The 26,857-nt window shown below is 46.7% G+C and overlaps 2 protein-coding genes across 2 annotated transcripts in view; one reads left to right on the forward strand and one right to left on the reverse strand.

Annotated features, from left to right (window-relative positions):
• The window catches only part of TMEM131 (transmembrane protein 131), a 195,929-nt gene extending 184,537 nt beyond the window's left edge, over positions 1-11,392 (forward strand). The window contains exons 39-41 of the mRNA XM_049784899.1: positions 490-587; positions 1,320-1,480; positions 10,835-11,392. Coding sequence (XP_049640856.1) covers positions 490-587; positions 1,320-1,480; positions 10,835-11,119 — 544 coding nt within the window. The 3' untranslated portion in view covers positions 11,120-11,392. The remainder of the gene's footprint in view (positions 1-489; positions 588-1,319; positions 1,481-10,834) is intronic.
• Positions 11,393-15,202: 3,810 nt separating this feature from the next.
• Positions 15,203-26,857, reverse strand: LOC126024149 (tyrosine-protein kinase ZAP-70). Its single transcript, XM_049784590.1, has 12 exons — positions 26,456-26,857; positions 25,891-26,051; positions 23,523-23,661; positions 23,346-23,433; positions 23,229-23,275; positions 23,017-23,062; positions 21,648-21,831; positions 20,969-21,175; positions 16,770-16,962; positions 16,553-16,693; positions 16,244-16,356; positions 15,203-15,329 (listed from the first exon to the last, which is right to left on the reverse strand). Exons 1-12 carry the CDS (start codon positions 26,855-26,857, stop codon positions 15,203-15,205), a joined length of 1,848 nt encoding a protein of 615 aa, XP_049640547.1.

A 26,857-nucleotide genomic window follows, 5' to 3' on the forward strand; every position in this document is an offset into this window, starting at 1 on the left:
ATTGTACACCTTACTGTGAGTTACTGGACATGCCCCTTTCTTGGCCCAGAGCCTTGCAGGCATGCAGTGGCAAGTGTGCTGTTCAGACTCCCAGCGAGAGGATACAGACTTTTGCTAAGACTGCCCAATTTTACCTGCCTTGCACTAAAAAGAATTGAATCCTAGATTCAAATAAATATTTTAATTTAAAACAATTGACAGTTGTTTTAATCTAAAACATTACTTAAAACAAATAGAAATAATGTTTCCTCCGCACAACATTTGCTTTGAACCAGACTCTCAGCTCGTGATAGAATAGTAGAAATCCTCTGTGTCCTGGTCCTTTGTGGTATGAAAGCTGTTTTTTCAGTTCTGCCTTCTGTCTCTGCTTTTAATATTTGAGTACCCCCCAGTAGAAGCAGCAGCTTCTATTTCTGAAGTTCTATGAAATGAACCCGTTCCTCTAACCATCATCCATTTTTGTGTTTCTTTTCCTCTTGTAACATTTAGCTCCGGTTTATGGAGTCCCATCAGCAACCCCAGCAGCCCTGACTTCACACCCCTCAATTCCTTCTCGGCCTTTGGAAATTCTTTTAACCTAACTGGTGGTGAGTGTTTAACACTAGAACTCTAATGAATAAACCTGTAGACAAGGAAGGAAATTTATCTTATGTATGGAGAAACATGCTGAAATAGAAAGGAAAGCACAGTTGCCATCTAATAGACATGATATATATGGGCTGAGTTTAAGGAAGTGGTTTTGCTGGTATTGCTTTCCTGGATGCATGTCCCAGCGGCCTTGCCTATTGACCACCTGTGTCCAGAGCCTACTAAGTCAGACTGTGGGAAAGCAAGTGAGTAAGAGGCTCTTGGAAAGGTGCCTTCCATCACTTCCCATACCACCAGTACCAGCAGAACAGCCTAAAGCTATGTTAGGTCTCTGCTCCCCCACACTTATTTTAGATCTTTGAGAAGGGGTGCTGTGTCTGAACTGTGACTCCTGTATGTGCAGGGATCCTTGTTTGTTTGGTTTTTTTTTTTTTCTCTCTAGAATTAGAGGCAACATTATGAGTTTTGCTTTTGCTAATGATGCTGGGGCAGAAGGTTACATTTTATGTCCTCCAATGGTAGTATGTACAGTATTCACATTGTGTATTTAAGTTGTAGGGACATCAACCTGTCCCTAAGTCCTCTGATACATGATGGGAGTTGACAGAATGTAGGAACAGTAGTAAACAGGGAACAGTAGTAAACACCGTGCCACGAGTTAATGCAACATCTTATCCTAGATGAGTTTGGCAAATGGAATACAGATTTGATTATTGCTTTTCTGTTTTTAGAAGTTTTCAGTAAACTTGGGTTACCGCGATCATGCAATCAGGCATCACAAAGAAGCTGGAATGAGTTCAGCAGCAGCCCTTCATACCTTTGGGACTCTCCAGGGACAGACCCCAGCCCTTCCTGGCCTGCCACTTCCAGTTCCCCAACCCACACAGCCACAGTGAGTACTCTTCATCACTGCCATTGCTACCCCATGGATGGTACTGACAATGGTCTGAATGATAAACAGCCCCTTGGAAGGGTGGGTCAGTGTAAAATCACCCCTCGTGCCATATCTCCAACCCCAGGTGAACAAGTCTGAATCAGGATTGGGCATAAAATAATCCAAACCAGGGCCGGAGAGATAGCATGGAGGTAGTGCATTTGCCTTGCATGCAGGATGGTGTTTCAGCATCCCTTATCGTCCCCCAAGACTGCCAGAAGCAATTTCTGAGCATAGAGCCAAAAGTAACCCCTAAGCACTTCCGGATGTGACCATAAATACATACATACATACATTCATACATACATACATACATACATACATACATACATACATACATACATAATCCAAACCAGGCTGAGGGTGAAACATGTATAGTCTGGCCATCTTCTATCTTGTATCTCCCACAGGCTGCCTGCCAAAACTATTTTATTGAGTATAGAAACCACCCCCAGGTGGGGCAGTAAGTACATAGATAACTCAGGATATCCTGAACCTGTCCTGCCCAGGTTTACATATAAGACAACCTTTGTTTTGGGTGAAACCAAGTCATAAACAAACAGATGCAAAGAAACCAGGGATGATCTTTGTTTTAGGTAAAACAAGGTGTAACCTAACAGGTCAGTGCTTCATCTCTGTGTATTCCTGTTAGTCAAAGTGACTCATGGATAGTTTAGAGCTGGTTGTCCAGGACTTGTGTATAAAACAAGTGGACAGCTATAGAATTGATCTCTAAATTCACCTAGCAGATGGATAAGGGTCAAGGGTCATTTCAGCCTCTTGATCTATTATGTAGTCCACAAGTGCAGCTGTAATCCTAGGTTCTGTCTTATCCAAATTCAGACTGAGTGCTTGCTCATCACCATTTATACAATGCAGCAAGTTGCTGGTTGATTGAAGCACTTAGGTCTTAAATTGGACTTTTATTATATATTTGTTAAGAGAAGAAAAAGCAAAGAGGGTTGAGGCCAGAGTGATAGTACAGTGAATAGGCATTTGCCTCCTATACATCCAACCCTGGTTTAATTGCTGGCATTCCATGTGGTTCCTGAGCACCACCAAGTGTGACTCAATAAAGCCCCTCCCCCCCAAAAAATGCAAAGATGGTATTACCATAAAATTGCCTCTTTTTTGGGGGGGTCACACCCAATTGATGCTCAGGGATTACTCCTGGCTAAGCACTCAGAAATTGCCCCTGGCTTGGGGGGACCATATGGGATGCCGGGGGATCGAACCGTGGTCCTTCCTTGGCTAGGGCTTGCAAGGCAGACAGACACCTTACCGCCAGCGCCACCTCACCAGCCCCAAAATTGCCTCTTTTGAGGTCATTATTTAAGTGTTCATTTACAGCATTAAAATTCAGCTTCTAGGCTGGAACGATAGTATAGCAGGAAAGGCACTGACCTGCAACCAACCTCAAATCAATCCCTGACATCTCTAAGCACCACCAGAAGGGATTCTTGAGTGCAGGTCAGGAGAAAGCCCTGATCACTTAGATTGTGGCCCCAAATCCAAAAGTAAGTAAAATTAAAATTCAATCTCTATAAGCTACAGTGCAACCACCAAAAGTATAGTTTCTGTCTACTATTGACCTTCTTAACCCTTCTGGTACCCCTTGAAGCTCTCTTTCTTTCTCATAGCTACCAATCATTTCTCTTTATCAAGGTATTTTTGTTTCATGCCATTCTTTTGTTATTTTCCACATATTATTAAAATCATACAGTATTATGTTTGACTTATTTCACTTAGCATAATTCCCCAAGTTTTATTCATGCTTTGAAAATCGAGTATTTTCTTTTTGGTTTTGTTTGTTTGGGGCCACATCCAATGGTGACTAGGGCTTACTCCTGGTTCTGTGCTCAGAAATTATTTCTGGCAGGTTTGAGGATTCCGAGGATCTAACCTGAGTTGGCCGGCCATGTGCAAAGCAAATGCCCTACCCCTTGTGTTATCATTCTGGCCCAAAAGGAAAATAGAAGTATTTCTTTTATTTGTTTTTATTGTGGGGCCACACCCATCTGTACTCCTGGTGGTACTCAGTTTTTATGGGACCATATGTGTTGTATCAAATAATTAAGGATGGTGCTGGATGGCGATGGATGGTGAAGGATCTTTCTTTCTGCCACCCCAGGCCACGTGGCTCTGCAACCCCATCCAGCCGGCGGGTCTGGGGTTCAGGAAAGCAACGGGTATAGAACTCACTCACAGGCAGGCATCAGGCAGCATTAACTTTATTTATGCCCTATTCACCACATGTGTGTGGCCTACTCATAACCTTTCAAGCACTAGTTATTCTTGGCCCTGCATCTAAACTCCTTTCAGCCATCTTCCCTTTGGGCTCCATGCTGGTCAAAGACCAGAACACAGAGATCCAAAAGCCAGAGCGCCCAGCAGCGCCCAGCAGCACAGAAAGGGCCCGAATCCCCTCGGTCCAAGGCTTATCTAACTTTTCCAAGACCCCTCCCAGGAATGGGCGGGGTCTTGCAGGTAAGGTAACACCTAATATTCAGTTCCCAAGACCCCTCCCAGAAATGGGTGGGTCTCAGGTATCTACACCTAAATCCAGGGTCTCAGATAGGTACACCTACATTCGCCAGTTGTAGTAACAAATAATTAACGATGGGGCTGGATGGCGATGGATGGTGATGGATTTCTCTCTGCCATCCCAGGCCACGTGGCTCCGCAACCCCATCCAGCCGGCGGGTCCCAGGCCCAGGTGAAAGGCGAAATCACTTACAGGCAGGCATTAGGAAGCATCATCTTTATTCATGCCCTAACCACCACAGGTGTGTGGCCTGTCTCCTAACCTTTCAAGCATTCGGCCATTCTTAGCCCTGCATCTTATAATTCAGCCATCTTCCTTTGGCCTCCATCCTGGTCAAAAACCAAAAGAGGCAAAGAACCTAAAGCCCGCGAGCGCAGCAGGGCAGAGACAGCCCCTAATCTCCTGGCTCCAGGGTTTATCTCCCTATTTCAAGACCCCTCCCAGGAATGGGCGGGGTCTAGCAGGTAAGGTCACACCTAATATTCAGTTCCCAAGACCCCTCCCAGAAATGGGTCGGTCTCAGGTATCTACACCTAAATCCAGGGTCTCAGATAGGTACACCTACACATATGCAAATATATGCCAGGGATCAAACTAGAATAGGCATATAATACCACCCTTATATATGCAAATCACTGTTGACTAAAATCTCATTAAGCAACATACAACTGCATGTACCACATTTTTATCTATTTGTCTGTCAGGGGAATATTGTTTTTATATCTAAACTATATTTAAAATATTTTGCAACATAGTGGTATATGTGTGCTTGAACTAGTGTGTTTTTAGCCTTTGTATAAATATCCAATGTTTAATAGTAGCATCTTTCCCCCTTACACACACACACACACACACACACACACACACACAGATACTCAGAGGTTGCTCTTAGCTCTGCACTCAGGAACACTCTCTCCTCTCCTCCCCTCCCCTCTCTTCCCCTCTCCTCCCCTCTCCTCTCCCTTCTCCTCTCCTCTCCTCCCCTCCCCTCTCCTCCCCTCTCCTCCCCTCCCCTCCCCTCTCCTCCCCTCCCTTCCCGTCTCCTCCCCTCTCCTCCCCTCCCTTCCCCTCTCCTCCCCTCTCCTCCCCTCCCCTCCCCTCCCCTCTCCTCTCTTCTCCCCTCTCTTCTCCTCCCCTCTCCTCCCCTCTCCTCCCCTTCCTTCCCGTCTCCTCCCCTCTCCTCCCCTCCCCTCCCCTCTCCTCTCTTCTCCTCCCCTCTCCTCCCCTCTCCTCCCCTCCCTTCCCGTCTCCTCTCCTCCCCTCCCCTCCCCTCTCCTCTCTTCCCCTCCCCTCCCCTCCCCTCCCCTCCCCTCTCCTCTCCTCTCCTCTCCTCTCCCCCAGAATTGCAGCGTTTGGGGTGGGGTAAATAGTATAAGATAGTGATCAGGTTTTATTCTTTTATGTGGCTATGCAGCTTTTTAATTTTGGGGTGGGGTACACCAGGGCCATACTTCGTTTTTGTTCAAGAGATCATCCAGTGCCAGGGACCTAATCTGGAGCTCTGTACTTGTGCACCATTCCTTTGATGCTTCCCCAGGCATAAAGGCTATCCAGTTTTCCACACCATTTATTAAACTATCCTTACTCCTGGCTCTTTAGTCAAAATTTAGGGAGTAATCAGTATGGGATTATTTCTGGGCTCTCAGTTTTCATCTGCTGATCCATGTGTCTGTTTTGATTATAAAAGCTTGATAGTTCATATTGAAATCAAGGAGCTTGATAACTAATCTTCTTTTTTTCTTTTTTTTTTTTTTGGTTTTTGGGTCACACCCGGCATTGCTCAGGGGTTACTCCTGACTGTCTGCTCAGAAATAGCTCCTGGCAGGCACGGGGGACCATATGGGACACCGGGATTCGAACCAACCACCTTTGGTCCTGGATCAATCATTTGCAAGGCAAACGCCGCTGTGCTATCTCTCCGGGCCCTAATCTTCTATTTTTATTAAGAGTACATTAGCTGTTTGGAATCCTTTGAGGATTTATACACATTTCAGAATTATAATCTTTTTCTTTTTTTTTTTTTTGGTTTTTGGGCCACACCCGATAACGCTCAGGGGTTACTCCTGGCTATGTGCTCAGAAGTTGCTCCTGGCTTGGGGGACCATATGGGACACCGGGGGATCGAACCGCGGTCCGTCCAAGGCTAGCGCAGGCAAGGCAGGCACCTTACCTTTAGCGCCACCGCCCGGCCCCTATAATCTTTTTCTATGAAAAATGACATTGGAATTTAGAGGAGATTGCATTCAATGTATAGATTACTTTGGTTGTGAAAATTCTAACTATATTTGTTCCTCCTAATCATCAGCACAAAGCTTCATGTTTTCTTTTATTTATATTCTGTTTAGTTCTTTCTTTGAGAGTCTTTTTATTTTCATTATACAGGACTTTTATAGTCTTACTTGAATATACTTGTAAGCATTGTATTCTTTTTGATGCCATTGTGAATGAGATTTCTTTTTTCTTGTTTCCTTTTTGTTCTGTTTTGTTTGGTTTTGTTTGTCTTTTGAGTCACGCCCAACTGTGCTCAGGGCATATTCTTCTCTTCTGGAAATCACTTCCATGTGGTCAGGAATATGTGGTGCAACTTAACTAGTGTATAGGAGTGACACCAATTTTTATATATTTGAAAAGTTTCATTTAAAATTCTTTAGGATTTTCTTTTTTTATTTTTATTTTATTGAAACCATTGTGATTTACAAAGTCCTTCATAGTTGGAATTTAGATATACAGTGAATCAGAGCCATACCCACCACCAATGTCGACCTCCCGTCACAAATGCATCCTATGCCACTGCCCTTTGCCCTGTGGCCTGCCAGAATGACAGGCCCATTTTAAGTTTAGATTGTTATAGTTTGGGTCTCTTGATTCTATTTTTGTTGACTCTGGCTTGAATATTTAGTTCTTTTTTTTTTTTTTCCCTCCTCCACGGCACAGTGATCACTTGGCCCCTGGCTCCCAGCCCCATCCTTTTGTTTTTATTTTTCTTCGCAACTTTATAGGAAAATGAAGAAATATGAGGTAAAACACAGTTATTTATGTCCCAAGGTTCTATAAATAAGGCAAGAGCCCCTATCTAAAATATTTTTTAAGGGACGGAGTGGCAGATTTTTTGCATAGGTGCAAAAAAGTTGGGGAAAATAAAGAGGAAAAAAACTTTGACCTAAAAAACAGGGCTAGGGCCCGGAGAGATAGCACAGTGGCATTTGCCTTGCAAGCAGCTGATCCTGGATCAAAGGTTGTTGGTTCGAATCCCGATGTCCCATATGGTCCCCTGTGCCTGCCAGGAGCTATTTCTGAGCAGACAGCCAGGAGTAATCCCTGAGCACCGCCAGGTGTGGCCCAAAAAAAAAAAAAAAAAAAAAAAAAAACAGGGCTAGAATTTTCCTTATATAATTTTTTTGTTTGTTTGTTTTGTTTTGTTTTTGGGTCACACCCAGCAGCGCTCAGGGGTTACTCCTGGCTCTATGCTCAGAAATCGCTCCTGGCAGGCTCGGGAACCATATGGGATGCCAGGATTTGAACCACCGTCCTCCTGCATGCAAGGCAAAAGCCTTATCTCCGTGCTTTTTATATAATTTTTATATAAATATATAATCTCCAGCCTTTTATATAATTTTTAACATAGTACCTCAGTGACAGTTTACTCTTTCCCTTCTGATTAGAACTCTTTTATTCCTTTTTTGGTTTGGTTTGGTTTGGTTTTTTGTTTTGTTTTGTTTTTGGTTCACATCCAGCAGTGCTCAGGGGTTACTCTTGGCTCTGCGCTCAAACCCAGGTCCATGCTGGGTCAGTCTTGTGCAAAGCAAACACCTTACCACTGTGCTATCACTTCACCCCCTCCCCCAATTACTATGGCTAGGTCTTTTTGTCTTGTTCCTAATCTTGAAAGCTTTCATTCTTTCAGTATTGTCTTTGATATTATATGAAGTTATCAATCATGTCTTTTGTTCTGTTGAAGTAACTCCTTTATGTACACATTTTAGCTATAGGGTTTTCTGCACAGTGCTCAGGTTACTCAGGGCTACTCCCCACAATCCTGGGCCCAGCTGTGCTCTAGGCCCTCTAGGGCTGCCTACCTAGTGGTGTTTTGGAAGCCATACAGTACTTGGAACAAAAGTGGGAGTTCTTGTGAATGAGCTCTTTAACTTATCACCCGAGCCTTACACCTCCTTTTTTGAGGGTGTTTGCTTCTAATAGATACTGGATTTTTCTTTTCTTAATAAACTTTATTTATTGATTAATTGATTGGTTGGTAGTTGGGCCACACCTATGGTGCTCAGGGATTATTCCAGGCTCTGCACTCAGAAATCGCCCTTTCTGGGGGGCCACATGGGTGCCAAGAATTGAACCAGGTCCCTCCCAGGTCGGCTGCATACAAGGCAAACGCCCTACCACTGTGCCATCTATCTGGCCCTTACTGGATTTTTCTTATCTTTTCTGCACAAGTCTACATGATTACGGTATGTAATCCTTATAGTGTATTGTTGAATTTTTTATGTTCATACTTTGTTGAAGATTTTATTTTTTTATTTAAATAAGCACCATAGTTTACAAAATTACTGATAATTGAATTTTAGGCATAAAATACTTTGATACCAGTCCCATCACCACAGCTTCAGACCTCCCCACCCATGCCAAAATGGTAGGCACATTAAAGTTCAGTTGTTGGTTTCAGTTTAGATCTCATATTTTCAGTGTTGCTGAGTCTTTGCTTTGGATATATACCACTCCCACATCCCTAGTATAACCAAAGCCAAACCCATTTCCCAATTACTCCCCTTTCTCTTCTTCTTCCTGCCTTCTTTCCTTCACTGCCCTTCTTCTACTTAAGATCTGGGGTCAGAGATAATCTAGGCATTCCCCCCACTTTGCTACCTTACATTTCCTCATCCAGTTATTTTATATACCACAGATAAGTGAGATCATCCTGTGTTTTTTTTCCTTTTCTGGCTCATTTTACTCTACATGATTATCTTCCAGTTCCTGCCATATACAGAAAATGGCATTTTATTGTTCCTTGTAATAACATAATATTTCATTATGTATATGTACCACATCTTCATAATCCAGTCATCTGTGGTTGGACACCTACGTTGATTCTATATACTAGCTGTTGTACTCATTGCAAAAATGCATAATGATGGTGTTTTGATTGAAAGTCCTGTGGCAAATACCCAAAAATGAAATTATTAGGTCACATGGCAGTTCAATACTAAGTTTACTGAAGATTCTCCATACTGTTTTCCATTGGGATTGAACAGACAACAATCTCAGCAGCAGTGGATGAGAGTTCGTTTTTCACACATCCCTGCCAGCACAAATTGTCCCTATAGTTTTTGATATGTACCATTCTCACTGGTGTGAAATGATATCTCATTGTTATTTTGATTTGGATTTCCCTAATGATAAGTGACGCTGCTGACGTGCCTATTGGCAATCTATTTTGTGCAATAGTATAATGTTAGCTTCATAGAAGGTGTTCCAAAGGATTGCTAGTGTCTTTGATGTTTTGGAAGAGCACAGTAAGTAAAGGCAGTAAATTTTCTCTGGAGATTAGATAGAATTTACCAGTGAACCTATCTGGACCAGGAATTTTTTTCTTGTGGAAGACTCATAATTCCTGTTTCGATTTCCTTACCTGCGGTCCTAGTTAGGCTTTCTACTTCTACCTCATTCAGCTTTTGGAAATAATATAACTATTAAGAACTGTCCATTTCTTCTAGGTCCTCCAGCTTAAGATCATAAAATTATTCATAGCAACTTCATTATATTTTGAATCACTAAAGGATCCATTGTAATTTCTTCCCTTTCATCTCTGATCAGGTTTATTTGAACAATTTCCCTTTTTTTCCTCATGAGTCTAGCCTAAGGTTTATCTCTCTGATTTATTCTTTCAAAAACCCAAATACTGGTTTCATTGATTCTTTGAATTGCCTTCTTGGTTTCTATGTTGTTGATTTCTGCTCTCATTTTTATTTTCCTCCTCCTGCTAGCTTTTGAATTTGTTTGCTGTTCCTTCTCTAGATTTTTGAGACTTGTACTTTGGTTGTTGATGTGGGCTTTTCCTCCTTTCTTAATTTAGGCCTGCAGTGCTATGGATTTCCCAATAATTTCAGTACATGTGTGCCTGTACTCCCTGAGTGCAGCACATGGTACCTGAGCATGTTACTTACCCACATCCCTCCTCTTGAGATGTGTGATATGTGCTTTCATACTTCACTACTTTAACTTTGGAACATGTACCTTAACTCTCCTTGAAAGAAGTCCACGCTCTCTCTTGAGTACATTACTCTCTTCATCCCTTCCTTTGGGTTTCCAAATAAACCTGTTTTTACTTCACACACACACATACACATGCACATACACACATACACACAAGGCTAACAATTTTAAAAGCATCTTAAGCAGGGTCCTGACTTTGCAAAGCACCTGCTTTGCCATGTGAGAGCCTCTGTTCAATTCGCAAGCACGGGTTTTATGGAATCTTAACTGTTGCAGAACACAGTTTGCATTTCAGTTGGCTATAATAGTGCATTTTGCTACAGCTTTTATTACAAAAACCAGACCATCTGACTGGTTTACAGCTCTTCTTTTAGAATAAGAACCATCTGTGCAGACTTTAGTATGGGTTGATGTATGAAACAGTTGGTATTCTTTATTTGACAAGAAATATAGCTCTTTAAGGACTCAGCCCTCTTTTGTAGCATCACCTTCTCACTATCCCATCCCGTCTGTGCTAATGATGTACTTTGTATGATTCTTCATAGTCCATCCTCGGCAACACCAGTGGACTATGGTCCACCACTCCCTTCAGCAGCTCCATCTGGTCCAGCAACCTCAGCAGCACTCTTCCTTTCACCACTCCAGCAAACACACTGACAGGAATCGGCCTCATGGGTACTGAAAACACTTCTGAGCCTCACGCTCCATCTGCCTCTGGTCCCACTGATGATCTGGGGCAGCCCTACAACCCTTGGCGGATTTGGAGCCCCACCATTGGAAGAAGAAGTTCTGACCCCTGGTCTAACTCACACTTCCCCCATGAGAATTGAAATTAGGGGGAAGAAAGTGGGGGACCTCTTGTCTAGATGATTCAGATATCTCTCAAAGGTTCTTGTTGCTGTAGTTTCTCACTCTCCACCCTCCTCATCTTTGCAAAACAGATTCAAGCAGGGCAGGCTTGTACCACTTGCTTCTTTCAAATCTTGCAATTATGATAATGAGATTTGCTGTTGTGCTTTTAAGAGAAAATTCTGAACACGGCCACAAACTCTTAAAAAGACCTGTACATCTTACAACCATAATTGTTACCAAGTTTCTACCACCGGTGTATCTGTATGACAACAAATTTGACATTATAGCTAAGGGAAAAAACAGTTCATTCAAAAGTCCTGGCATGTGACAATTTTATTAAATTACCAAGTTTGGTTTTTAATAATTTTGCAATATTACACACCAAGATCTAATTTTAAAAATATAAGAGGACTTTATGCTGAAAAAAAAAGAGTATTTTTTTAAAATATGGCTGTCTTGGTTTAAAAGCAGATTACAGAAATGTAAATCAACTTTAAGAACAGTGAATGAATTAAAAACATTCTGTTGAGACCATATGCATTTTCTGTGCTGTTTGTACTTGAGGTATGTAAAATTTGTATACCTGAATTTATTTTAAAGATACACTGAAATGCACATAGCCAAGTCTTGGAATACAAGATTGAATGTGTATTTCTTTAAAATGCAACTTTGTGTTGTACTTTGGAATAAATGATGCTTTTTTCAAAAGCCTTGAATTGTTGTGTCTTGCTTTTTATATGCAAAATTTATTTATTTGGGTTCTCTTAGCTTTTCAAAGTAAGCTACTGCCTTTTTCTATAGTATTAACAGATAAAATTAGTATTAGTATTATTGTGTATTTCCACTACTTTCCTTTTTTTGTTTGTTTTGGGACCACACGCAGCTTAGGAGTAACTTTCTGACTACACTCAGGAATCACTCCTGGGGGCCTCCAGGAACCATATGGGATGCTAGAAACTGAATACAGGTTCACCACATGCAAGGCAAATGCCCTGCCTGGTGTACTATTTCTTCAGTCCTACTTTTCCTTTTATTTTATTTATTTATTTATTTATTTATTTTTGGGTTTTGGGTCGCACCCGGCAATGTTCAGGGGTTACTCCTGGCTCAATGCTCAGAAATCGCTCCTGGCAGGCTCAGGGGACCATATGGAATGCTGGGATTCGAACCACCGTCCTTCTGATTGCAAGGCAAACGCCTTACCTCCATGTTATCGCTCCGGCCCCCCTACTTTTCCTTTTAAATGTGTTGATCCTTTTCCAATTTTAAGACTTCCATATGTCCTCTAAATGATGCTTGTAGAAATTGATGCAGGAATGGTGATGGTGGAGAGTGGAGATTAAAGAGGAAGCCTCAGTTTCCCTTTGTTGGTTGTTGTGAGTCATCCCATTTTTTACTGCCCCCATCCTATCATTGGAATGTTCCTGAGAATTCCTGGACTCTATCTCATAAACATGGAATTAACAATTCCCCAAGACCATAGAATTCTGCCTCAGAGCTTAAGCTGTCTAAGAGACTAAGATTGTATTAGGCATTGCCAGACCACTCTGTAGGATCCTAACATTCTTACCCATTGATATGGAATGCAAAGGGCCTTTAAGGCCTTTACAAATACTCAGTTTTCTTATAAAAAATACCCACAAAACAGGCTATATTTAACTTAGTTCTGTGCTAAGTTCCTCTCCACATGGGGAGTTCTTTCTTTCTCCTCTTTGTTTTCCATTAAACTTATTTACATTCTAACTCAAAAGTCTGAACATGTTTATTCCTCAATATTTTTATTCTTTTTTTTTTCTTGTAACATAATCTTTAGAGTTTTTATTCTTTTTTTTTTTTTAATTTATTTTTTTGGTTTTTGGGTCACACCCAGCAGTGCTCAGGAGTTACTCCTGACTCTATGCTCAGAAATCACCCCCGACAGGCTCGGGGGACCATTTGGAACACCAGGATTTGAACCACTGTTCTTCTGCATGCAAGGCAAAATGCCTTACTGCCGTGCCATCTCTCCAGCCCCTAGAATTTTTATTCTTTTTTTTTGGGGGGGGGGGAGGGTCGGCCACACCCGTTTGATGCTCAGAGGTTACTCCTGGCTAAGCGCTCAGAAATTGCCCCTGGCTTGGGGGGACCATGTGGGACACCAGGGGATCGAACCCCGGTGCTTTCCTTGGCTAGTGCTTGCAAGGCAGTTAGCCTTACCTCTAGCACCACCTCACCGGCCCCAGAGTTTTTATTCTTGAAAATAATAAGGAACCTGGAATTATGGACCAACACAGTCACTGCTCCTGTATAATTGGGGACTCAAAACTTAGGCTTCCTTTTTCAAAACTACTCAGACACCAGGCAAGTCCGTCATGCCATGAAGCATTGATCTGATTTAATCTTCACCTGCTCCATCTTAGTTTTCTCATTCTCTTAGAGAACTTATACCCTTTGCTGGTAGCCAGGAAACACCAAACATAAATTGTAATGTTTGAGGTCAGTTACATAATGAAGAATCCAGCCATCTCCATGATGAATAGTACCTAATGGTTTTCAATTCAGACTTTCCTCTGCTTTATACCAAAACACAGAACAAACTGCATCTCCTTTCCCATATGTATTTTCCTTTTAACTTAGGCTTATGGCAAACCTGTGTACAGCCTCACAAGCTGGGTGCACTTGTAAAATCAGGACACATTTAAGGGTTGGGATTCACTTTCTGTCCCAATGTCAAAATTAAGATGACCGCTGAACATGACCTCTGAGCACTGGCCCAAAACCAAAATGATTACTTTTTCAGAAGCCACAGAAAATCTCCTTGCTTTTCCATAGTGCTGAGCTGTTACATACCCATCCTTGAAAAGCTAGTTTTAGAGGGTCAGGCCTAGAGAATGAGGCATTTGGCTGGGAAAGGGCTCAATCACAGAAAGGAAGAGGGAACAATTCAGGAAAACCATGTGAGGTTCCAGCTCCATTGAACCTGACCTACTAGGTTCTGTGTTCCCACAGCCCAATCTTCCATGTGGGGATATGGAGGCAATGAGCCTCAGTCAAAACAGATGGCATGGGGCAGGAGCGATACACAGTGGGTAGGGTGTTTGCCTTGCACATGGCCGACCCAGGTTCAATCCTCAGCATCCCATGTGGTCCCCTGAGCCTGCCAGGAGTGATTTCTGAGCACGGAGCCAGGAGTCACCCCGAGTACCACTGGGTATGACCAAAAACAAACAAACAAAAAAATAGATGACATGTTTTTTGAGTCAAACTCATCTGGCTCTTGGCACACCAGGTGTTCTCAGTAGATGAAGGAGGAGGATGAAGCAACAAAATGGGGAGCAGGACAGCAGCATCCTCTGAAGAGACTGGAAAATACACCAATGTCCTTTCTGGAGGTGGAGGGAGTTGGAACATGGGAAATGGGGGAAAGGCTGGTGTTGCTTAAAATCTCTCCATCTGCTGAGGAAATGGCACCAGAAGGAAGAGCTGCTAGGCCCCACACAATCCACTGAAATGGGGACGGAGTTCCACCAGATAATCAGTCCCTTGGCCCCCACATTCACTTGCCTTAGTTCCCCTCACTCTACCATAGCCTCTCACAAGAAGATGTTGCCAAGGTAGAAAAATAGAAAATACAAGTCGCCAGATTTGGGAATGTGAGGTCAGGCTTTCAGGCATTCATATAAATCCTTTCCACTGGCCAACCTGCTCTCCTGGACCTACCGTGGCCTCGACTCCTGAAAAGATGAGAGACGACCCAAACTGAGAGAAGCTGAGTTTATTCCAGCATTGTAGATTGATGCCAAGGTTCCTGAGAGTCTTCCCTGCCAGGCCAAGGCAGAAGGGGCCTTCAGGTAAGCAAAGCCCCTCAACCCAGGGTCCTCTTATAATTACCAGCTGAGGCCCTGGCAGGTTCTGCCCTCAGCTCAGACACAGAAAGCAGGGCGCAGGGGTGCCAGGCCAGTGTGGTCTTCAGCTGCAGGAACGAGTTGAGCCTGCCCTGCCACACCAGAAGCCCTGGGGCAAGGGCAGACAACACAGGAGATGGTGAGAGCAGAGGGGCCCAGGACAGGACAGGCTGGAAGTCAGGTGGCGGCTGCTGCCTCAGCTCCCTTCCGGTCTCCACCAGGACCCTCGGCCTTGCTCGCCAGACTGTAATAGTAGTTGCGCATGCGCTGCTCCACAGTCTGGAAGTCTGGGCGATCCTCCCACCTGTGGGTTGCACGAAGGACATCAAGGCCGCACCCCAGAACGGTGGTTGTGTGTATAGTTAAGAAGGCCATCAAGGCTGGGGGAAGGGAGCACTGAGACTCAGAGCTGCTGATGGACACAATCAGCTGCTGCAGAAGTAGGGAACTGAGTTCATATAAATGGGGGGTGAGGGGCAAATGGGCACTACTTTGCATCAAGAGTTGGGCTGCCAGTGCCAGGGATGTTGGGCCAGGGTCGTGTGCAAGCTGAGGCCTCTTGCTGCTACAACTGGCTCCCGCAGTGGAGCAGAAGGTTGGCACACAGAGGGGTTCAGCCAGGGCAGCTTTAGGGTCTGTATGTGGACTATTCAAGACTGAGATGTTAGCCACAAGCTTCCCTGAGTATTTGGTGTTGGAGAGCTGTTTCCTGTTGGAGCCAGGTCAATATGCACTTTTCACAAACCAGGGTCTGTGTATTGCATTGCCTGCATGTCTACCAAGATGCTGAGGTAGGAAAAAATACCAGCTGACTGCTCAGTAAAGGAAAACAGCATGTTTGGTATGTGTTGCCAGGTGTCTGAGGCAAGTTTAGATATTGATGCTGTTAGGAATTGGGATGTTTGAGGGCTGACTTCAGCCACTCAGTAGTGGAGGGCTTCAACATATATCAGTGGGTGTCCATCTGAGTAGGGGCTACAGTGGGTCAGTGGGAGGGAGACTGGGACTGTGGGAGTTGTCCACATGGAGGTTTTGGGGTGCCAGACTGGAGATGTGTCCTGAGTCAGTGCAGGAAGCACCCAGCCCAGAAGCAAGAAGACAAAGGTGCCACAAAGGGATACGCCAGGGTTCAGATGACCTTAGAGAGTTCTGTGCTACTGACAGGCCTTCCATGCTGGGGGTGTCATTCCAGGGGCTCCTCTTGCCCACTCTACTCACTTGTAGATCCAGCAGTCACTCATGAGTTTGTACACTTCGGGGGGGCAGTCTGGCGGGCACTCCATCCTCTTTCCCTGTTCGATGAAGGCCATGACTTCTGGCCCCTTCATCTTCTGCTCAGGCCAGAAGCAAAGGTATGTGGATCTCCAGACCCCTCCACCTGGCCTGTCCCATCTCACCTCTTACCACTTCACCACATCCCACCTTACCTCTTGCCACTTCATCTCTTCCCACTTCACCTCACCCAGCCTCACCACCTATCCCCACTTTGCCTCATTTCCACCTCTTCATCCTTCCCTCCCCACCAACCTTGTAGGGCTTCTGGCCATAGGAGAAAGCCTCCCACATGGTGACACCGTAGCTCCATACATCACTGCGGCTGGAGAACTTTCGGAAGTTGATGCATTCAGGTGCATACCACTTGAGTGGCCATTTACCAGCTGAGCGGGCCTAAGGAGGAGAAGAGGCTGCAGCCGGAACAAGATGGAGCCCTCTACCTCTGGGCATCCTGGGGACTGGTACTTACAGTGTAGTAACTGTCATCAGCACCCAGTGCCTTGGAGAGACCAAAGTCACTGATCTTGGCATAGTGCCGGTTCACAAGCAAGACATTGCGTGCTGCCAGGTCTCGGTGCACGAAGTTCTTCTCCTCCAGGTACTTCATCCCCATGGACACCTGGTGCAGCAGTTCTGCCACATTGCTGACTGGGATTTCTTCCCTATGGTGTGAGGATCTTCAGTCAGCTGCTCAGCCCAAGCCAGGTTCCCCCACCCATTGCTCAAGAGCTTCTAGTAAGTCAGGAAGACCTGCTGCCTGCACCCAGGAAGAGCAGTATGGAAACTTCTCAGAGCTTTAAAATAAAGCTCTCACATGACTCAGTGATTCCACTGAGTTAGTTAAAGCACTAACTCTAAAATAATGGTCAATAGAACTGACTTTTCTAGGAAGAGGGCAATGTGGGAGTACACTGAAAGTGATAGAGGGCATGTTGTAGCATAGCTTGCATAAAACCCTATCATGAACAGTACTATAAATTAAAAAACCAGGGGCCAGTAAGATAATAAAGTGGGTAAAGCTCTTGCCTTGACCTCTGCCAATCAGAGTTTAATCCCTGGTATATATAGATAGTCCTTTGAGCACTGCCAGGAATGATTCCATAGTGCTGAGTCAGGAATAAGCCCTGAGTACAGCAGGCATGCTCCCTTCCAAAAAAAAAAATGTTTTATATCATAGAGGCTGGAGCAATTGTACAGTGGGTAGGGAGCTTGCCTTGCATGCAGCCCACTTGGGTTCAATCCCCAGGGACCCAAATGGCCCTCCAAGGCACATAAGGAGTGATTTCTGAGTACAGAGACAGTAGTAAGCTCTGAATACTGCAATGTAGCTCACAAACAAAAAAAATATTTTTTTGGTTTTGGCCACACCTGGTGACACTTAGTGGTTACTCCTGGCTATGCACTTAGAAATCGCCCCTGGCTTGGTGGACCATATGGGATGCTGAGGGATTGAACCACGGTCCATCCTAGGTTAGTGCGTGCAATGCAAACGCCCTACTGCCTGCACCACTGTTCTGGCCCACAAACCAAAAATATTAATAAAATTAATTTTAGACATTTCTTTTTTGGGGGGCACGCCCGATGATGCTTGGGTTACTCCTGGCTATGTGCTCAAAATCGCTCCTGGCTCAGGGGACCATACGGGATACCAGGGATCGAACCCAAGTCTGCCCTGGATCAGCTGTATGTAACGCAAACGCCCTACCGCTGTGCTATTTCTTCAGCCCCAAATTTTAAACATTTCAAAAATTATATATTATCTTTGGTAATAATATGTACAGCTACTTTTTGAGTGTGTTAATATTAAATATAAAGTAGTAGTTACCCCTCAAGAAAAGATATTTGTACTTTTATGTTCACTGCAACATTCATTATTCACAAGTCAAGATCTGGAATGAACCCAACTATCCAAGAACAGATGGCTGAAAAAGAGCTTGTGGTACATACGCACAATGGAATACTACTCAGTTATAAGAAAAGATGAACTCTTCCCTTTTGTTACAACAGAGATGGAATGTGCAAATAAGCCAAAAGGAGAAAGATGGACTGGGAAAATGTCACTTGTTTGGGGTATAAGGAAGCAAAGCAAGGGAACAATGTCCAATGAAAACAAATCAAGAGAGGCTAAGAACTAGGAACCATAGAACTAAGGTTCCTTGAGTGTTGAAAAAGGGACAGGAAGAGTCTGTCACTGTGGGGGAGGATTATTAACACTTGGTTGATGGATGTGGTGTGGTAAATTGTGCCCCTAAAACAAAATATTGGGGGCCAGAGAGAAAGTACAAGTAGATAAGGCATACGTCTTGCACACAACAAACCCAGGTTAAATCCCTAGCATCCCATATGGTCCTTCAAGCACTGCAAGGACTAATCCCTGAGTGCAGAGTCAGGAGTAACCTCTGAAAACTACCAGGTATGGGAAAAAAACCCAAAAACATAATATTAACACTTACATAAATTAATTTTATTTTTTTGTTTTTGGATCACACCCAGCAACGCTAAGGGGTTACTCCTGCCTCTGCACTCAGCAATCACCCCTGGCAGCCACAGGGAACCATATGGGATGCCAGGATTTGAACCATCGTCTGTCCTGAATTGGCTGCAAACACCCTACCACTGTGCTATCTCTCCAGCCACCATGTAAATTAATTTTATCTTAGTAAACTGATATTTAAAATGAACAGGGTCAGAGAATTCTGAGAGCACAGGCTTTGTTCAGGCCCCAATACTGCATGGTTGGTCTTCATGAACCATCAGGAGCAACCCCCAAGCTACAAGCCTGGTGTAGTACTATTGGGTATGATACAAATTGGTCTCCCAAAAAAATATCACCCAAGTCTGATTCCCAAATGTACATATTTTCACAGGTCCTTTGCATGTGTACAGGAAGGAGATGGATGTAGGGGCAGTCTCTGACTATCTGAAGAGTAATAGCAAAGCTAAGTTCCTTCTTGTTCACAAACACACACTCAGAATTGGTTCCTCTCCCCCAACTTCTCTTTCTCACAATCACCCATCCCATCAACATCAAATAAACCTGGGCAGTTTTGCCTTTAGAACCCTCAAATTTCTCTGCCTTTGCTGTGCCTCCAGCACAGCCACCATCCTTGCTGACCTGAGCCAGCCCCATCTCCTCTGCCCCAGCCACCAGGCTATATCTCTCACACACCACAACTAGTTCACAACTAGTCCCTCTGCTCCCAGTCTCCAAGGACCCCACCTCACTAGAGTACAAGACTAGATGCTCCCCAGAAGCCCCTGCTCTCTGCCTATACCAACACCTCCTCTCCCCACCCTTGCTCTGAAGCCTAGGGCCATAGGGGAGCCTTCTTTAAAACTGTTCCTTAGTCTTTGGGCTGTGCCCAGGGATCACTCCTGGTGAGGCTCAAGGTACCAATCTGGTGCCAGGGATTAAGCATGGGTCAGCCATGTGCAAAGCAAGTGCCCCACGCACTGTACTGTTGCTTCAGCCCTTTAATGTGCTTCTTATATATCATTAGAGACTCTCTTCAACCAGAACCCTGGGAAGAGTACTGTCTCTTTTGAGTACCACCCAAAGATGACTCAAACTTGCTGGGTCTGTACCTGTCACAGAAAACCTGCAGGAGCCGGAACAGAAGTACAAGCAGTGAGGCATCTGCCTTGCGCTTACTAGCCTAAGACAGACTGTGGTTCGATCCCCTGGTGTCCCATATGGTCCCCCAGCCAGGAGCAATTCTGAGCGCATAGCCAGGAGTAACCCTGGAGCATCACCGGGTGTGACCCAAAAACAAAAAACAAACAAACAAAAAAAGCCTGCCCCATTCATCTGAGCAGCTGACAGATTGAGAGCACTCAACACCCACTATGAATCCCCATGCACCAGCCTGAGTAGAGGGTGGTATGCCCCCAGAAAAGGCGGAAAGGGCATCTGAGTGGGGAGGAGCTAGGGATCAGAGAAGACACAAAGGGATCAGGTATTGGCAAGCAGTGCCTGGAAAAGGCCAGAGTAAATATTTGACCTTTTGCAAACCCCACAAGTTCTCTATGTCATTGTTTTGTTTTTGTCCCTTTTAACAATGTTTTAAAAATGCAATACCTGAGCCAGACAGATAGACAGCTGTAGGGCAGGGCATTTGCCTTGCATGCAGCCGAACCAGGACAGAGAGTGGTTCGAATACCAGCATCCCATATGGTCCCCAGAAACAGGAGCGATTTTTGAGCACAGAGCCAGGAATAACCCCTGAGCAACACCGGGTGACCCAAAAACCAAAATAAAATAAAATTTAAATAAAATAAAAATGCAATACCCAGTGTTAGAAAAACAAGACTTGGACTACAGTTCCCTGGCCCCTTGGACAGTCAGAGATGGTTGGCAAGTTCCCTGGGGTATAAATTTGGCATCTGATGCTTCTAAAGATCTTGCCAATTGGTGTTCTAAGCACCTATCAATAACAACTCACTGAGTACTCAGGGTCCTGGAAGCAGATACAAAGGAGGGAAACAGACACGTTAGAGAGTCGGCCTGGGGTCCCACCAGTTGGTGGCAGAGTTGTGACTCAAGCCTAAAGTTCTGCTCTCTGCACTGTTGATGCCTTGTGGCTTTGACTAGACATCAGGGTGTGCGTGGGGGATGGACTTGAGTGCTGCACTGCCTGCCCCCCACCCCTACCCCTTACAGAGACTCACCTCTTCCCCAGGAGAAACTTATGCAAGGGCCCAGCACTTGCCATCTCCATGACCAGCATGAGTGCCTCAGCCTGGCACACACCGATGAGACGCACGATATAAGGATTGTCCAGCTGGTGCATGATCTGTGCCTCGCGCATCATCTCATCCTTGTTCGCCTTCTCTGTGCCGTGCTTCAGCACCTTGATGGCCACGTCGATCTGCTTTCTGTCCCATGGATACCGCAGGGGAAGGAGCATGCGTGAGGGTAGGCACCCTCCTCATCTCCCTTATTACCCACTCCTCTGTCCCCTAAGATTTCAGGAGTTCACTACTCATCTCTATGCAGAGCCTGCTCCTCAGTCCCTGGAATCAGAGTGTCTCTGGTAAAGACACTCCCTCCTCCAAACTGCCCCCCACTGAGAAGAAAAAGCTCCAGACTCCATGGAACCCTGTAACAGTTGAGGTGGGGTGGCAGGGAGTCCCCGCCCCCCCCCCCCCGAGTTCTGCTGGGCTTCACTGCAGCTGTACTCCACTCAGGCACTGCCCACACTCTATCCTGGGGAGCCCTCCCACACGTAATTGCCTGTCCCAGGGTCTGATTCCCTGGGCAACCTGATTCCTGATTCCAGGCTGTTGAGGGTCCCCACCCCAGCCAGCCTTCAACACACACACACACACACACAGCTCTGCCACCTACTTGCGCATGCGGTAAACACCCTGACGCACTGAACCGAAGTTGCCGCTGCCGAGTTCAATGTCAGCCATGAGGAGGTTCTCACGCTTCAGGAAGAGCTTCTTGTTCTTGAGCTCTTCAGGGTCACTGTAGGGGCTCTCATACACGCTTGTATCCATGGGCATCGGCCTCGGTTTCTCTGGGGACACTGGGCGTGCTGGGCACGTGTGCATCCACACACACAGCGTCCACTCAGGTCAGGAAGAGGGACAGGGACGGGGACAGGGAAGACATACTCTGCTCCCACAGGGACACGCCCCCCATTCCCACTAGGACACATATGTGCCCTCCTAGTTCCATTGAGGTCATACCCAGGCAGTGTTAAAGGTGTCCTGACTGCATCTGACTGTACACATGCAAGCAGTAGTTCATGCACGTGCCTCCTGTACACTGCCACCACAGTGTATAAACACTGACAATCGTGCTGTGCCCTGCTGTGTCTGTGTGGCCAGCAGCAGCCCTGTACCTGAGGCCTCATTGCATGGGCAGATGTGGAGGTCCCTCATGCTATTGGTTGCCGGTTTGCACCCACACAAAATGTGGGCACTTACAGCTGGCATTTTTGGAACCGGCCTCTGGAGCTAATCTGCTCATCTAGATTCAAATCCTAACTCCAGGGCCCGGAGAGATAGCACAGGGGCGTTTGTCTTGCAAGCAGCCGATCCAGAACCAAAGGTGGTTGGTTCGAATCCTGGTGTCCCATATGGTCCCCCGTGCCTGCCAGGAGCTATTTCTGAGCAGACAGCCAGGAGTAATCCCTGAGCACCGCCGGGTGTGGCCCAAAAATATAAACAAACAAACAAAAAAAAAAACCCAAATCCCAACTCCAGCATTGTTGAGGGGTACCTTCGAAAGGCTCTTGTGCGTTCTTTCTCATCACTAAAACATGACTGGGGATGGGGAGAGATCTCAATGGGCTAAGTGAATGAGGGACATAGGGTTGGCCCCTGGCATCACATGGGCCTCCAAGAACATTCAGAATGATCTCAGAGCACAGAGCTGGGAATAGTCACTAGGCGTTGCTGGTGTGCCCTCATTCAGGAAGAATTATTACTGCGACTACTGTATAGGATGCACTGGAAGGAGTCAGTGGATTCACAGGCATGCATGTGAGCCTGGAGAGTGGTAGGCACAAGACAGGGACTGGTAAACATGTGCCAAGTCTGACAGGCTGAGGACCTGCAGGTTGGCTTGCACTGTGGACACACACACAGGGAGGGCATGACGGGTATGCAGGTGGGCTATGTGCTTCCCAGGCCACAGACCAAACCTAGCTGAAGACCACACATCCTACATGGAACCAGCCCCCCAACCTGTCCCTCTGCTGACTCACCTGGCTCAGGGGTATATCCGTCCGAGTTGAGTGTGTCAACCCGCCTCTGAGGTCAAAGGTCACAGGTCAGTTATCAGGACCTGGGCTGGGTGCACCCAACTCCCTCCCCCACACAAAACCCGTGGACTCCCAGAGATGGTGCTGGGGGTGTGAGCGGTCCTCTTCTGTTCAGCCCCACCCTCCATCCAGTTCCACCATCCGAGCCAACTCACATGGGTGAATGTGGAGGGGTGGGCTGGGAGCACGGGAGCAGCAGCCCCTGGAGAATTAGAAGGTTCAGTGAAGAGTCTAAGTAAGGTCTGTACCTCCCACTTTGCACTACCACTCACCTGAGTTGGCGCAGGCGCTGGCATTGGGGCATGGCTCCCGCAGACAAAAGATGAGCCCATCAGCCTTCAGCTTCAGGTACTCCACCAGCTGTGGCAGGAGGGCAGCACAGGGTCAGGGCCACTCCTCCCCTGAACACCCTTTTCTGTCTCCCCTCATCAGAGAAGTGGAAAACGTACCTGCCAGAGTGTGTCAAACTTAGTGCCCTCAGGGATGCAGTATTTGCCTGCCTTGTCATGGCTGATGAGGTAGTGGTACACAGTCTTCCCATAGATAAGGGACAAGGCGTATGTGCCCTGTTCCTTCCGGGGCCTCAGCCTGTGGGGAGGGAAGCGGTGTCACCCCAAGAATGACCTGATCTTCCCACAGGGCTCATTTCTCACACACTCACAGCCTAAGAGCTCTGTGCCCCATAATCTCATGGAGATGCAGCAGGAAAAGAAGAAGCCAAGGTCAGACCTCTCTCTACACCCAGTCCTAAATGGAAGCATCTCTGGGCAGGGGGCACCCAGCTGCCAGGGTCTCTCCTGGATGTCATTTGTCTCTACTTTCATGATGCTCATACTCAGCCTCCCCTGGCCTGCCCTGGGCCATCCAGAAGAAATACAGGGCCAGCTACTGGGAACACATGGTCCTAAATGAATCCTTGGTAACCTATGACTAGACACTTGGCCTTGTACAGAGGGGGACACTTGGAGACCACAGAACAACATCGGGATTTCTATGAGGAACACAGTGCCACTCACGGGACTCCTGCCTGCACAGGTAGAGAGAAACCCATACTTGGGCATGTTTTTCTATAAGAAAAGCTGTTGAAGTGCTCCTCCAGGATTCAGAACACCTATAAGACCCATTAATCACCTCTGTACAGCCTTGCAGAGCTGCCTCCCTCAACCTCCAAGACAGTGTGCCGAAGAACGTAAACCAGCCTTCCCATAGGACAGAGTGAAGATGTGCCCTCCAAGAAGAAAATACCTCTCCTCCCAATATACATGAGTACACAGAATCAAGCAAACACACACACACACACACACACACACACACACCCTAAGTTTAAGCCAAATGTTTCTACCCACCAGCCCAGGGAAAACCTGTCAAGCAGTTGTGTTTTGAGACACTAGACTAGCACTAGATTCTGTTTTTTGGTTAAGTGTAGATTCCAGCTTAGGTGAGAACTATGAGGGAGTAGAGACCAAAAAGCACAGAGCTACACCGGCCAGTGCAGCAGCAGTACAAGGGAGACTCTGAGTTCCACAAGCGGACCCCGTCTGAAGGATTCAGTTCAGCACCTCCAGTACTCTGCCTATGGACACTCATTCACGAGACAAGTGAATGTGGGCCACATGCAGTGCTTCTCTGAGGACAGGGCGCAGGAGTGAACAAGATAGAGTCTAGCACTTGCCAATTAGGTCAGGAAATGACCCCAAATTGCATGACAAACTATGTGTGGGATGAAGAGTAGCTTTGCATGTATGTTCCCTCTGGACAGCAAGTGTCCTGGAGAAGAATGCAGTATAGGCTAATGAACTCCTACCATAATGTGTGGAGATAGATGCTAACCTTCTGAGAGCCCCGGGAAGAAGCCCACATGAAGTCTCTGTCTGTGATTGCCTGGGTGAGTTCTGCTAATATGTGGATTTCAGTTCTTCCTCAAAGCGGCCCAAAGAGACAAGACAGGAGAACCAGCAGGGGGTTTTCAGTAGCTTTGGAGAGTTCCCAGAACAAGCATACAGACAGCCACAGAGTTTAGTGGTGGCTAAGACCAGAGTGACAGGAACTGCCACACATACCTGAAAGCGTTTTTAGATTATCCCAGCTAATTGCTTTGCACACGTTGATTTACCTAATCTTTAAAGCAGAACTTAGTTTGATACTATAGTCTTTGTAGCTAGAGGGAGCTATGCCACACTTCCCCAGTGCTCCTGCCATATTCAGAGCAAAAGTCCACAACACCCCCCTGCCCTCACCTCTTCTGCCACTGGCTTTCATGCACACAGCTCCAAGCACTCAAGCCTCAGTCTCTTGAACAGGCCCGGAACCTGCCCCCCAGTTTCTGTATTTATGTCTCCGTTGTCCAGGGTCATCCACATAGCTTATTTCTCATCTTTAGTCCTTTACTCAAAATCCTGCACAGCCCAGCCATGATTCCCCACTCCCCAATCTAAACTGGCAACCCCTCCTTCCCTCCATACACCATTCTGACACATGACTTACTCTATTCAGCGATTTATCTTTTCTATCTACCTGTTTCCCTGCCACATCCTCGCTGTAGCCGAGGCAGGGCCGTAGTAGGGATCTGTGGTCATACTCCTGACACCATGGCAAGGAAGACACAGAAGCAAAATCCACCTCTGGCCCACAGAGGATATGAAGTCCAGCCCAGCAATTCAACTCTGCCTCACAACACACTGGCCCTCTCATGCATGATCCACACACACACATACAAAGCCTTTGAGGGGTACCTAAGCAATAAGTCAGGTGTGCACCCCACCTCCAGGACCACCCCAAAGCCCCAGATCCTCCCCCCCTACACCAAGCCCCACCTACAGGAACTTGCCGTCGGTCTGCGAGCCTGAGTAGAGTTTCCTCTCGGCCTCCTCGCGTGTCAAGTTGCTGTGGTACCAAGGCATCCGCTCATGGGCAGTGGTAGCGATGAGCTTCTCCACTTGTGGGGCCTGGCTGATGATTGCCTGCTCCAGAGCATCACCCTAGAAGGGGTGGGGGGGGGGCATCAGTCTAGAGCACTTGCATCCTCCAGGTCTCCCAATTCACTCCCCTCCCAGGTCTACCTAAACCCTGCACCAATCCACCCAGGGTCCTCCAAACAAACTCCCAAACCATGCCAAGTGCACGTGCAATTGGAAGAATTGAAGGGACCGAGAGCTTGGCGAAGCTCAGCCGTGCAAGACTACACCCCACAGTCTCCTGTTGAGGCCTGCCACGACAGACCAACCCTCTGCCACTCTGCACCCTGCCAGCTGGCTCCTCTACCTTCCCGCAGGCCCCATCTCAGAGAGAGGACTCGCTTCTCAGCAAGTGCACCTTCCAAAAGCAGCCGCTAGGGGGCGCTGCCCCGCGCACGCGTCCACACACGCGCGCGCCTCGCGCTCACCTCCAGCTTCCACGTCTGGCGCACGTAGTCGCGCACCATGGCGTCGCGCAGGCTGTCGAAGACCCCGGGCTGCGGCTCGAGCCCGGGCGGCCTGTTGCACGGCTTGCGCAGGTTGCACGGCAGCCCGTCCGGGTCGCGCGAATAGAACTCGCAGAGCTCGGCCGGGCCGCAGTGCGCCTTGCCGCCGGCGATGGCGTAGGTGCCGTTGAGCTGCCGCTCGATGGGGAAGTGGTGGAAGCGCACGTCGTGCACCAGCGACAGCACGTAGCCGCCCAGCGAGCGCAGGCACTGGCGCAGCAGGAACAGCCCGTCCGCCATGCCGGCCAGCTTGAGGTGGTCCTCGGCCTCGGCGCGGGAGATGCTGCCGTAGAAGAAGGGCAGGTGCGCGGCTGGGTCTGGCAT

Source organism: Suncus etruscus, chromosome 12 (assembly GCF_024139225.1).
Source record: "Suncus etruscus isolate mSunEtr1 chromosome 12, mSunEtr1.pri.cur, whole genome shotgun sequence".
NCBI lineage: Eukaryota > Metazoa > Chordata > Mammalia > Eulipotyphla > Soricidae > Suncus > Suncus etruscus.

What these genes read in the sequence shown, in the direction of transcription:
- LOC126024149 (XM_049784590.1), bottom strand. Translation starts at nt 26,857, where the DNA reads ATGCCAGACCCAGCCGCGCACCTGCCCTTCTTCTACGGCAGCATCTCC. An exon ending in CTGATGACAGTTACTACACT is followed by an intron (nt 16,694 to 16,769) that starts GTAAGTACCAGT and finishes TCTCCTCCTTAG; the next exon opens with GCCCGCTCAGCTGGTAAATG. An exon ending in AGTGACTGCTGGATCTACAA is followed by an intron (nt 15,330 to 16,243) that starts GTGAGTAGAGTG and finishes TGCAACCCACAG; the next exon opens with GTGGGAGGATCGCCCAGACT.